The 14,077-nt window shown below is 43.7% G+C and overlaps 1 protein-coding gene across 2 annotated transcripts in view; it reads left to right on the top strand.

Annotated features, from left to right (window-relative positions):
• The window catches only part of CCDC148 (coiled-coil domain containing 148), a 226,862-nt gene that overhangs the window by 8,668 nt on the left and 204,117 nt on the right, over positions 1-14,077 (top strand). For both annotated transcript variants that reach the window (XM_073647135.1, XM_073647136.1), the window contains exons 2-3: positions 7,074-7,130; positions 12,797-12,918. In XM_073647135.1, coding sequence (XP_073503236.1) covers positions 7,076-7,130; positions 12,797-12,918 — 177 coding nt within the window. In that variant the 5' untranslated portion in view covers positions 7,074-7,075. The remainder of the gene's footprint in view (positions 1-7,073; positions 7,131-12,796; positions 12,919-14,077) is intronic.

Here is a 14,077-nt window from a genome sequence, read left to right on the forward strand (position 1 = left end):
CTCTACATCGGTAACATGGAGGTGATGGCCCCCGCTGTTTGGTGTTCAGGGCTCCAGAGTTCCTGACAGCCGTCTCGCCTTTATTATGCCACAATACAAGGAAATGAAACTCTGTCCTTGGCGTGCCTCCAGCAAGGTGGAATCAGCACCAACCTTCCCGGAGAGGATCTGCAAACTCTGAGTCACATGTCAGGTGTCCCTTTAACATTACAGAGATCTAGTTGTAAGCTGTTCCTCTGTGCTGATCCCCTGCATGGCCGGCATAGTCTCTGTTCAGCTTGATCTGGGGACATCTGCTCACTTGGTTTTTTTGTTTCCTCCTGCTCAGCGGAGATTAGCCTCAGGTCCTGTTCACATTTTGTGTTTCAGAAGCAACCGCAGCATGACGTTACATAAATGTGAATTAGATTTGTCTAAGTGCATTCATATTTTACAATCATACTCTTTAGAAAATCAGAATTAATTTGCTTCCAGGATTGGTGGTGGTCCTATTGGCCCGTCCCTCAACTTGTTATCTATTACGGCTGCTTGTCCTCACCCGCATTTTAAGGAAATAATGTGGATAACAAAAATAATTAAAAGGGCTGTCTAGTAATCATCATACAAAATATCACCTATACACAGGTTTGGTAAGAAAATATCTGATAGGTGAGGGTCCGGGAGCAGGGGTCCCCAATGTGCCCTGTTGGTGACATGGTAGCTAGAATGTGCGACCACTGCTCTGCTCGCTGTCCTTAGAAGTGGTGGTAGCACGGGCTCCACTCCATTCAAAAAGGGGACGTCAGGTCCACCATTCTGGGGGACTGCAGGGGTTGGTGTTCTCCAGAGCGATTGATGGTTTGCTCTGTTGGCACTAACTGTGCACTCTCCGATGGTGCAAGCAAAGCGCAGGGGCACTAAAGCTTCAAAGCAAAGCAAAGAGCATGTAAGCAACGCACTCCTTGCCTAAGAGGCTGACCACCCGTCATAAATTGCAGAGGTGGCAAGTAACCTAGGCAACAAATCCCTCCGTTCTTAAATGTAGATAATTTTTAATAACTATTAAATTGCTTCTTTTTACAAACACTTTGCAATTTTACCCATTTAAGAATTTGAACTTTTAAAGAAGCACTCCTCCTCCTCCTCCCATCAAAGTATTCATCCTCTTAATATATTGCAGTCATCATATTATACAGCACTGTGTACTTACAATTGCTCATTTTGTCTTTCTACTCAGTTAATTCTTCTCTTTTCTCTGCTCTATGTAGAAACAAGAGGTTTCTTGTCTCTGCATGAGTCATCCCCCTCTTCAATTCCTGACCCAGCTGCTCCCTCTTCCCTTTTGCAGTGATGACTCATGCAGGGAAAATTGACCTCCTGTTTCTACATAGAGCTTAGAAGGATTCGGCTAGTCAGTTTTTAATCACATGATGTCCTAGACCTAATGGAAAAGAGAAGAATCAGCTGGGTAGAAAGGAAAAATGAGCAATTGTAAGTACACAGTGCTGTATAATATGATGACTGCAATATATTATGAGTAGGGATAAGTGGACCCGAACTTAAAAGTTTGGCTTTTGTACCAGACAGTTACTATCCAGTGCTAAACGCTGTACACGGACTTTCCAAGGTAGTCCGTTGCAGAAAGAGAGATTTCCAGCAACATTCGGGTCCCCTTTGTTTTCAGTTTGGGTTCTGGTACCCGAACAGAACTTTAGAAAAAAGTTCAGGTCACGTACCAGAACCCAAACTTCCACGGGTCTGCTCATCCCTAAATAAGAGGTTAAAATTTTGATGGGAGTGCATCTATAATGATAATGTATTAAAAATATAGTATCATTTATTACACACAGAAGTTATTGAATAATTTCACAGGGATTTAGGAAACTTTAGAAATGTTAATCATGTAAAAGTATGTTGTGGTCTAATAATATAAGGTCTGTATATACCATCATATTACAGTAAATCACCACTAGTTATTATACCTGAACCATTTATGAAGATGGAAGTCTGACTTTCTGACTCCAGACCCTGGAAACGGGGGAACCTGCTAGACTTTGAATCTTGTTATGGAGGCAGCGTAGGATAGTCCGCTTGGGTGGGAATAACCCTTTAAGCTGCCACTTAGTCATGAGATTTCCATGGACAGATAGATAAACGAGTGATGGGGTGGATCGGGGGGGGGGGAAAAACTATCAGTCATTGTACAAGGAAACCATACTCCACCGGAATATGAGCACGACAGGTGAATAAGATTGATTAATACATGACTATGCCATGACTATGGTGGGAGCTGGGGTATGTTATGGATCAGCTGAAGTCAGCTCTTGAGGGTGTTGTGTTGGAAGCAAACCTTACGACCGGCTCAGAATATTTCCTAATCCTAAGGTCTTGTGAGGGGTTCCCAATATGTTGTAGTTAGTAGCTACCAAAAATGGTGCAAAAAAGAGCAGCCAATGAGTCAGACACTGGATCATGGCCACCTAAGGTTCAGTACTGTGCATAGGTACTGAAGACTAGCCAATTTGGCCCAACTCCAAAGAAGAGCTGGTGTATCACACGTTGCTGGCTGTGATAGAAAGAAAAATGATTGTGTATGGGGCAGCGTTACCAGAGACCATGCTGGATCCCTATAATGGGCTTGTGAACATCACAACTGGACTATGGAGCAATGGAAGAAGATGACCTGGTCTGATAATTCACCAGCATATGGACGGGGGGGCGCGTGCATCACTTACCTGGAGGAGGAGGCAGTGTATGATCCGGAGGTTGTTCTGCCGGGAAACATTGTATCCTGACATTTGTGTAGATGTGACATGTACCAATCTACACATTATATGGACCAATGACATCCCCAATGGCAGTGGCACCATAAAGTGTCCAAATTTATGTGTTGTTACTCACTCGCACTGATATGCAATAATATCCACTAATTTGTGGTCTAGGAAACAATTAGAGGGCTCTAAAATATTGGGTATAGATGACGCATCCTCAGTATAGGTTAGGTCACTGATATCAGATCTCTACACCCATTGACCCCACCAATGAACCGAACACCACAGCTCTGTACACAGTGGAATGGCGGATACTGCAGCTTATCTCCTATTGAAATGAATGGGAGCTGGACTGCAGTACCCAAGAATGGCCACTACACAGTGTATGGCGCTGTGGTGTTTCGCCTCCGAACACTGTGGACGTGGGATCAGGCGACAGCTGATCAGATCTGAGATTGATGATCTATCCCCTTTACCAGAAATGTGCATCCTGGAAAACCTTCTCCGATATTCGAGCACAGACCCCCACCTGGAACATATCCTGATATCTCATTGACATGTTAGAAGACGTTAAAAGGCAAATGGTCATTGATTGCTTGGGGGCAGAAATGGCATCATATGAGCTTTTGCGCCATCACATATGTGACGTTCGGCAGGAGGGTGTTAATTGGCCGCTCCATTCCACCTTCAGCCCAAATACCTTTCTTTTGGAAATCCGGTTTGCAGGCGGAAGAGTTATTTCACTCTGTACTTTCTATGCTGCAGCGTGGAGCGGACCAGGTGCCTTATGTGTTATGAAGGACTCTCATATCCATCTCTTACCTATATATTATTGTAATTGAGCTCACATCCCCGAGGCAATCAGAAACCCTAGACCGCTGCTCTCAGCCCATTACATGATCCGCTGTATTGGATGTACACAGCTTTATGGACGATGTTTCGATTAATAGGCAATTAAAAGCAATGGCCGCAGCCAAATGCAAACCGTGCAAATGGATAACCTGTAATAGAAAATAAAAGGAGAAAACTCGCAGACAAAGGGTAACATGATAGTCTCGCTGGCGTTAAATGGTGACATGTCGACAAGCCGGAGGCCATTGTGTTTCGTCAAAAGAACACCAGAGGTATGCCGAGGGATAATGCCGGCCATTGTCCAGCCACTACATCATTCAGCGTTTTTGTTCAGAACACCCGATCCTTTGGAAGTTGCACAGATCATTTCATGATTGTCAAAAAAAAAAAAAGAACAAAAGAAGATTGTGAAACTGAAAACCCTGTGGACAAATATCACAACATTACAGCTCATTATTGAGGACGGGCTCCACCAGCCTCTCCCGGTAATGGAGGGGTAGGGAGGGTCAGAATGGAGAAGACTAAGGGGAGATCTATTGTACCATCCTAGAAAGGTTGTGTTGTTTCAGGAGACGAGGGACAAAACTTCCTATCCAGGGGCCACGTGTGATCCTCAATGCCATTTTGTGTGGCCCACAGAGATCTGGTCAGAGACGTGATGTCTCTGTGATTGGTGGTTGCTTATACCAGAGAAGGTTGACGTGTGGCGCAGAGGAAGAGCAAAGAAAGGGCTAATGGTGCCTTGTGTCTATCTCTGCAGAATGGGGGTCTTCTGACCCTGTGTGGTGCTTGGGAAAGGAGTAGTTGAGGTCACAATACCCGTGAGCAGCGATCGCCTTTCTAGTTACAATAGAGAGGACTGCCTCCATGTGCCGTGTCTCCATTTCTGGAGTTCGAACAGGGGAAAAGTTGACCCCATTCAACCGATAGGTTAGAGCTCTATGGCTGGGGCTACATGGTGACTTTGGCAGTGACATATGGTCGCCATATGGAGGTACGTTTTTTTTTTTGTTTTTTTTTACATGGGAGACACTGAAGAGTAACTAAACTAAGATACATTTATTTTTATGTTTTGCAAGCACTTTACATGCGTGAAGATCAGTGAGGTCCAGGTCCTGAGACCCCCACCGATCTCCCAAAAGACAATAGAGACGTTCGCAGCTCTGGAGCCGTGAGGTCCTGCTCCTGCCTTACTGCTCACAGAATGGAGAACGAATGCAAAGTCATACGGCCCCTGATTCATCAAGACCGGTGATTTACACGCCCATCTTTAGGGGGCTTTTAGGAGTCAGACGCTTCTGATACTTTAAGAGGCATACGTCTCTTAATGACTCTGGAGCGCCTGACGAGTGGCGAGCACCTCCGTGCGCCATGCCAGAAATCTTACTCCAGTCACTGAGTAATAAATTAGATGAGCTGTGGCGTCACGCCCCATCTCCACCTATTTTGGCGACGCTAGGAGATACTGTTGTAAAAACGCCAGAAGTCACTTTTTTTTGCGCAGTACTCCTAGTTCTGCAAAAGTTTTGTGACTTTTTCAAAGCAATTCCAGAATTTTGGTGAAATTGCTTTCATAAATCGGGGCCGATAGCTTCCTACTGCATCCGTCCTCCAGTGTGAGTCTCGTGCAAACATTTTGGAAATTTTTGATACCAGAAAACGGGTTGATAGCCTGCATAGATTTCACGCAAAGTTGTGTGCTCGTCTTTTTTCTAAGCCCCTGACACTTTTTAGAAACACGGTAGGGTCTGTATAAAAGGGCAAAAAGCCAAATTTATAGATTTTAGGTTTCTGTTTATCACTGTACTTCTACCTATGGATAATCGTCTGCTGTAACCTTTTAAGTCCCAGGAACAGAGGCGGCAGCTTTCAGGGGCATGCTGGGACTTGTAGTTTCACAACATCTGGAAGTCCACATTCTGCACAGAGTAACCACATTAGCGATGGGGTCCGGTAGCAGTAACACTACTCATTACTGGAGCCTGCTTATACTTGTAGTGGCTCCAGGAGCTCAGGTTGTGATGATTTGTGGACCATAAATACCTGAAATTAATCTAAGCACTAACAGGTCAGAGGTCTTCACAACAGCTGGAAGGCACAGGCCGTATATACGCTGTATCCTGAGAAACTGCTTCATCTGCACTGAGTCCAGTACTCTTAACTAAACTTTTATGGTGAAACAAACTTTTAGGGTGCGGCGACACATGGCGGCCGATCGCGCAGATGAAGAATCCGCCTATCTACGGCCCAATTATGATACAAGATCCAGAGTTTCGACCGTAATACATGAAAAATAAGGGGACGTTGATGCATAGAAGGTTTGCTGCAGATTTTTTCGCAGCTTATCTGCAAGAAAATGCGCATTTGTTGCATTCAAATTTTGCTGTGGATTTTATTGCAGACTTGTCACAGATTTCACCTTTTGTAGATTATGTTACAGAATGTTTTGCAACTGTCCAATTTATCTAAACCAACTTATTTGGATGAATGGAACTGATTTTTCAGGCACAGAAATGTCTGCAACAAAATCTGGGGGGGGGGCAGTTCCGCCTTTTTCGTGTGGGTAATTTGGAGCTTCTGACTTTATAAACAAATTGGACATGATTTCATGAAAACTCACGCACAGATGTGGAACTGTGCCGTTTTTGGTGCACTTTTTTATCCCATAGACCTTAATAGGGAGCCTGAAAAAATCACATGTAAAATTGAAATAGCTTTTTTCTGCGCTAAAAAAAAAAATGCATCAAAAATAAAAGAAATCTGCACCTAAAATGCATAAAGAGAAAATGTGTTTACAAAAATAACACAATAAACAGAGCAGATTGCGGGAAAACATGTGGAAAAGTGCAGTGTTTACGCATGTGGGAGTATGGCCTTAGTGTCTATTCCCACAATGCAGATTTTGTTGCAGATATTTCAGCAATGGATATTTGTTCTTAGAATTTGAATAGTATTGAATGGAAAAATTGCAAAACTTTCTGCAACATGTGAACATACACCTACATTGCAAAGGGTGATACCTATGATAAATTCCACACAAAGGGGCTGATTCATCAAACTTATACGCCAGAAAACTGTTGTAAAACAATTTGAAAAGTTCTGGTCCAATTTTGTAAAAGTGCCAGCATTTCTGATGATAAAAATGTTACTAATGCATAGGGAAAAATCAGCGACAAAATCTTCTTATAACATATGTAGATTTTGCAGCAGATAAATAAAATTGACGAGCCCTGTGAATATGAGGGTAACATCGACCTCGCGGTACGGCAAAATTAACTTCACATCTTTAAAATCGAGTGAATATAATCTATAGATTAAGACATAGAAATGATGTATAGCTGATGTATGATGTGGTTGGTGCTGTGGGTGATGTAACGAGACCCTTGCCTTGTGGGGGGACGACGTCTTCTACTAAGGTATCCCTCCCCAGATTTGCGCTTTATTAATTTCCGCTCTTATTCACTTCCACAGACATGACTGGAAGAGATCTGCGATCATTCGTAACCACGAACAGGAGCAAAGACAATGGTATAGTAACTTCTGTGTTTTCCTGGCCGTAATATTGACATGAATGTCCCGTCTTACGCTGATCTGAAGGACTTTGATATAAACCTCTCCTTAGGATAAAGCGACATTCACACATCTGTTTTTATATCCATTTTTAGCGGATCAGACTTGGATGAAAAATTGGAATAGATATATTTTACATCAGTTTTTCTTCTGATCCATTGCTAAGTGTCAGTGGAAAAAATAAAGTTCAGATAGTTTGCCACCTTCAGTTTGTAAAAATGGATGAAACCCCCCCCAAAAAAAAATAAAAGTTACATTTTTCACCAATGCAAAAATGGAAACAGATGTGTGAATGTAGCCTTTAATCAGCAATAGCCAATCAGTGGGGTCCAAACTCTCCCACCTTCACAATCAGCTGTCTACTGAATCAGGACACCACAGCGCTGTGCTCTCTATAGTGGCCATTTTAAGTATTGCAGCTGAGAATATATTAGCTTCAAGCTGCAGTACCCGAGTGCATGGTGCGGAGTGCTGTGGTGTTCTGGCTTCGTACACTGATCGGTGGGGTTAGCAGCTGTTGAATCCCCACAAATCTGGACAACCCCTTTTAATCCTCAATTTTAATTAGAGTTTAGGTTTTGTTTCTTTCTATGGTAAAATATACATTTAATCAGTAGAAAGCTGCCACTAGAATAAAATTGATGTGTTTAAACAGCCCCCCTTTAAACTCCATGGCTTTTACATCTGACTTTGATTTGCCTTCTTGTGACAGATTTGTGTTAGAGAAATATTATATTTTTTAAACAGTACTTCCAGCTAAGCTGCAATACCAGGCACAGCCACTAGGACTCATAGAGCGCCTATAAAAAGGATCCAGAAAACTCTGCAAATTAGGGTGCTCGTTGTACTCGTGACGTGACCCAAAGCTCCATGCATCTTCCTACTAGTGAATTCTCATCACACGGCCGCTCCCTGTATCTTGATTGACAGCGCTCTCTTGCCTGGAGCAATCCTCCTGCGTGCGCGCAGACTGACAGCCCAGGAGCCGACGCGTGGCCACCCAGACGTCTCTGCTGCACCTGCTCGCTACACGTGTACATCCGGGAGAGCAGCAGTGAGCAGCCGCAGCGGACCGGTCTGTGTAGCCACGTGCCTACTCCTGATGAGCGCGCAAGCAAAGGAGGATTCTGCACAGGCAGCGCTCGCTCCAGACAAGCATTGTCGGCCAAGATCCTGGGAGGTGGAACGGTGCAGTGAGCTCTGGGCCACGCCAAGCGTGCACCGAGCGCCCTAAGTGTAGGCTCACATTTGTACACTGCAGACATGACTTGTACGTCAAAAAACGTAAGCACGTCCCATGCGTCTCTTCGAATGTCGCTTATACTTTCCATTTACATCTTTCCATTTAAAAATGCTATATATTTCAGTACGTCTCCCGGTGAGAATAAAGGGGAGAAAAAACATCTACATTTTCTCCGTACGTTCTTTTTTTTTTTCGTTGGTCCAAAAAACCTGGTCAACTATGGGTTTTTTTTTCTTTCTCTGTACGTCCAAAAAAATGCAATACGATGTAAAGGCTTGTTCACACAACCGTATTTTAGGTCTGAAAAAAAAACAGACAGCTGTCGAACCAATGTTATTCAATGGGGCAGGCGATTTTTTTTTGTTTTTCCCACTGAGCAAATCCTGCACTAGATTCTTCCGTAAATTGAATGAAACTCTCCCAATCAAGTCTATGGGTGCTTAAAAAAAATGAGATGCCGTACGGAGACACAGAGTAGCACCCAATTTTTACAGATACATTGTAATTCTATAACATAGGAAACTGTAAATGTTCTTGTAATTATTAATATAAAATGGATTGAAGACGGAGAAATGAGAAAAAAAATCTTCCCACTTTTTATAGGCTCGTGTGAACCTACCCTAAAGCTGAGAAAACAGTCAAAAGAACATTTTTTTTTTTTTTACTTTCTTGCCCATTTTGGTCTGAGATCCACAGACAGATATGTCTGAATACACTAAATACACTTTTTGCTATTCAGGTGTACACGTCCAGCAAAATGCATCGTATAAATGTGAACCAAACCTAATTTTTATATTGATTAAGCAGCATTTTCTGGGCACTAAAGGTAAGGATTAATGCACTATAGGTACGCTTTTTATAGGGGCTCATTCAGACGTCAGTTAAATGCAAAGATTCCCTTTAGTGATGCTGATCAGTATGAGCCGCCAGCACTTGTTGTATAAGATGTGGACGTCAGTACGTTTCACCCACTGGCTTTATCTGGCGATACTAATCAGTGGGACAAACATATTTAGTCTGCTGCTTAGCAAACCGCAGTCAGAAAATTATTTATTAAGTAGTCTGAGATGGTCCATTATTGTTCTATCAATGCAAGAAACACAACCATAAATACACTTCTGTTTTTCTGTTTTATACCGTAGGGCAGGAGTGGGCAATTAATTTTCCCGAGGGGCCACATGAGAGGCCATAACTATTGTGAAGGGGCTGAAGCAATCAGCTGAAATTAATTCTGCTCAATCTTAATATTAGGATATTAATTATTTTTATTTTATATTAATATTAATATATTAATATTAATATTGAGCAGAGTTAAGTATGCTGACTCTCTGCTACTGCTAATACAAGTTACGTTTATCGTAAGGAATTCTTACCATCAACACCATATAATTGACTCCTTTTTATAAATCATATGCTCCTGTTATTCACCTCTACACAGTATCATGGTACTCCCAGCCCCCCCCCACAGTATGATGCCCCACAGCCACTGCACTGTACGATGGCCCCGATAGAGCCCCCCACAGACAGTATGACGGTTATCACAGCCCCCACATATGGTATGATGGTCCTCACAGCCCGCTACACTTGGTATGATGATCCCCACATCCCATAGGACAGTCCTCACAGCTACCCACACATGGTATTATGGTCTTCCCAGCCTCCCACACATGGTGTGATGGTCTTCACAGGTACTCACACACGGTATGATGGTCCTCACAGCTACCCACACACGGTATTATGGTCCTCACAGGTACCCACACACGGTATGATGGTCCTCACAGCCCCCCACACATGGTATGATGGCCGTCACAGCTACCCACACACAGTATGATGGTCATCACAGCCCCTCATACACAGTATGATGGTCCTCACAGCTACCCACACATGGTATGATGGTCGTCACAGCCCCCCACACACGGTATGATGGTCATCACAACCACCCCACACAAGGTATGATGGTCGTCACAGCCCCCCACACACGGTATGATGGTCATCACAACCACCCCACGCAAGGTATGATGGTCGTCACAGCCCCTCACACACGGTATGATGGTCATCACAACCACCCCACGCAAGGTATGATGGTCGTCACAGCCCCTCACACACGGTATGATGGTCATCACAACCACCCCACACAAGGTATGATGGTCGTCACAGCCCCCCACACACAGTATGATGGTCATCACAACCACCCCACACAAGGTATGATGGTCGTCACAGCCCCTCACACACAGTGTGAGGGACCTCACAGCTCCTCCCACTCGGTACGGTATGATGGTCCCCAGAGCCACCCACACATGCTATGATGGTCCTCACAGCCCCCCACACATTATGATGGTCCTCACAGCCCCCTATACACAGTATGGTTCCCCCCCACAACCCCTCACACATGGTATGATGGTCCTCCCAGATCCTTATACACCGCATGATCCCCACATGTCCCACATACAGCCCTACACACAGTATGATTTCCACCCTAGCCCCCCAAATGGTATGATGCTCCCACACATTCACTCCACCAATGACTAACAATTAAAAAAAAATATATATATATCCGGCCATGTGTTCCAGTCTAAGGCGCCGCACAGCAGATGCGATGTGGTGACCTTGTTGCATCTTCTTTCTGAGTCTCACAAATACCGGTGAAGTCTGGACTCCGGGTCGGGGAGGGTGGCCACATGGGGTGGCCCATCAGCCGCTGTTTTCAGGCCTTCAGCTGTCCCGGTCCGCGGGCCACACTTTGCCTAGGTCTGCTTTAGCGTATGTTCACATGTGACGTTTTACAGTACCAGTAAAGTGAATGTGATTTCTGGACTCTCATGCTGTTTGTTTTTCTTGCGAATTTGAAGCTTCAGAGCGGTTTTCCTAATCTGCAGCATGTCCATCCTTTCAGCGTTTCTGCAGCATTTTTCACCCATTCTAATTAAATGGGGAAAAAACATGAAGTATTTTTTGCATTTTTTGTTGCGAAAAAAAAAAAAAAAAAAACGCTGCAAAAACGCCACGTGTGAACATACCCTGACATATGGAGAGCTCTTAGAACTCTCATGTAGAGGACACTTGGGGCTGTTGCCATTTCTGCACTTGGCGATTTTTGGCATTGTGAACCTGAATACTATCGATCGGTTGCTGCAGCTTATTGAGGAGCCGTCTCTGGGGCTCATAACAAAATTAAAATTTTGCAACAGGTCTATAAAAATCACATCACTTTTTTTTCTCTCTTTATTTGAACACAATCCGCCTTCCCCGGCTCACTTTCTTCAAATGGAGACTTGAAAGACTATTGCTCCTTGCTGGCGAGGTTCAGATTGAAGCCGTCTAATGATCTCGGCCGTCTTGCAACCCCGGTTGTGTAAACTTCTTTACTCTACAAGTAAATAATTAGTTCTTACAGTCAATATATGCACAGAAACGCTCCGGGCCCAGATCTGCACTGCAGTAAAACACTTTTAAAGGGACACATATCCTTATAAAATAAGAAGGCTAATTATAGAGTACATGACATCACTGTGTAATATTACATCATAACTACACATCAGCAGTCCATGTCCGCCTGACCAGAGCCTCGCGAACCACCTCCTACTGGCCATCATCGCTGGTGCCTCTTCTGATTAGTAGGCCCAGCTCAGCGTCTAGGTTGCAGTACAGCGGTGTCTACTAGTCAGAAGAGTTGCCGGCTGTCCCGATGGGTAATAGGCCAGCTTTTCAAACATGGACCCCAAGACCTTTGTATTGTTGTAGTGTCGGAACGTAACCAGAAATATTTAAAGGAGTTGTCCATGGTAGTTTTAATTTTTTAATTAATAGGATTGCAGTGTTTGGAATTACTAAACTCCGCTATACTCCCCTTCCTCCATCCCAGCGCTGCCTCTCCTACACTGATCCGGTTTTTGTTGGCAGTTGCAGCAGTGACGTAATGATTACCGCTCTCGTAACGACTGCAGCCAATCACTGGGTTCAGTGACTCGTGCCCTTTACATCAGCATCACCAGGGACTGGCTGCAGCGGTCATGTGCTTTAATATTGCAATATTCATTTTGGGGTGATTCTATATTTCATCATTTTTTTTTATCATTACCAGATCATAGGACCCACCCAGGAAGAGTTGAAATGGAGAGGGGGTTATGTATGCGCCCCAAGCCACGTATTTTAAAGTCTATGGCAATGACAAAAGTGGTCTCCCGTTCTAGTGATTGGGGGAATCTATTTATTAGACCCCCATAGGGGGTATACTCGACCCCTGCTCCTTTCAGAGTGCACCTAGTCCTGCAGCTAGAGGGAATAGGCCATCGGTGGGTTCCACTGGATAGGTGATAGCCTGGAATACCCCTGAAATCCCGTTTTAACGTAAATCCTATTTTTTCTCTCCTCTTTGGAACAGGAGATTTAGTGGTTCGCATGAAGAATGGATTTGGCAGTACAAAATACAAACCTGTTGACTACCAACAACTGCTTGCATTAACCGAAGCCAAGAAATTAGCGTCCTCCAGCATCCAATTAAAGGTACGAGGGTCTCCTCACTTTTCTCGTTTATCTAGCCTTCTCTCTTTTTCACAGGTCATCTGTTAGTTATTGCCCATAAGGAGTCCAGTAACAGATCTCACAGTGATTGACAGCTGTGTCACACACTCACACTGATAAGACAGTCAGTAGCGCCACCTCCAGGATCACAAAACTATATCACTCTATATTAAAATCCACAGATCGGAAGTGTCAAAGGTTATTCCTATCATTAATGGGGTTGTCCAATAGTAAATAGATTTTTTTTTTAAATTTAGCTATGGATTGATTAAAAATATTAAACTGAAGCATACTCGCCTTCCATAACCCCCACGGATACAGCGCAGGCTGCTGTGGATGTCTCTGCCCCGTTCAGCAGGCGCTACAGGTGACCAGCATCCAATGACGCACTGTTCTAATCAGCAGACCTGTAATTGGTTGCAGCGGTCCTGGGATTTCCAAGCGAGGCGGACACGTCTTCCAGAGCAGGCAGACATGTCCGGAGTGGTCTTCCTTGTAAATGGGGTGATGGAAAATGAGTATGCCTCTGTTTAATATTTTTAATCAATCCATGGCTTAAAAAAAAATAATTTGTTGCCAGACAACACCTATAAATGTTATCACCTTTTCAGGTATAAGGGGTAACAGTTCACCTTGTGGAGAGTGACATACCAGAGTAAGGAGACTTATAGGTCATGCAATGATTCTCTGGACAATATTTAATTTTCCAGATAAGCATGACATGGCCTATAAGCCTCCTTACTCTAGTATGTCGAGCATGTCACATTCCACAAGGAGAAATGTTACCCCTTAGACTCCAGCCAGAGACCTCTGGCTGGAGTCAAATCAGATCTCTTGCTTTGCACTTAAGAGGGGAAACACCCCGAAACACGTGTCTGCAAATTGAGATTCTAGTTTGGCTTTTGCACTGACATATGCAAGCACCTATAAACGTTATCACTTTTTCAGATATACAGCTCTGCTCATCGTTATTGGCACCCATGAAGTTTAAGTACATAATGTGAAATATCTCCTGAAAAAAATGAATCAAGTGAAACAGTTTTTTTGTATAGAGCACTCGTGTTAAATACAGAAAAGTAAATGGCAAGTGACACCCTTTACATTAATATAGTATGGAAACACATTTTGACTCGCCTGTAGT

Source organism: Phyllobates terribilis, unplaced genomic scaffold, assembly GCF_046119375.1.
Source record: "Phyllobates terribilis strain yellow unplaced genomic scaffold, ASM4611937v1 Scaffold_9__5_contigs__length_417890890, whole genome shotgun sequence".
Classification (NCBI taxonomy): domain Eukaryota; kingdom Metazoa; phylum Chordata; class Amphibia; order Anura; family Dendrobatidae; genus Phyllobates; species Phyllobates terribilis.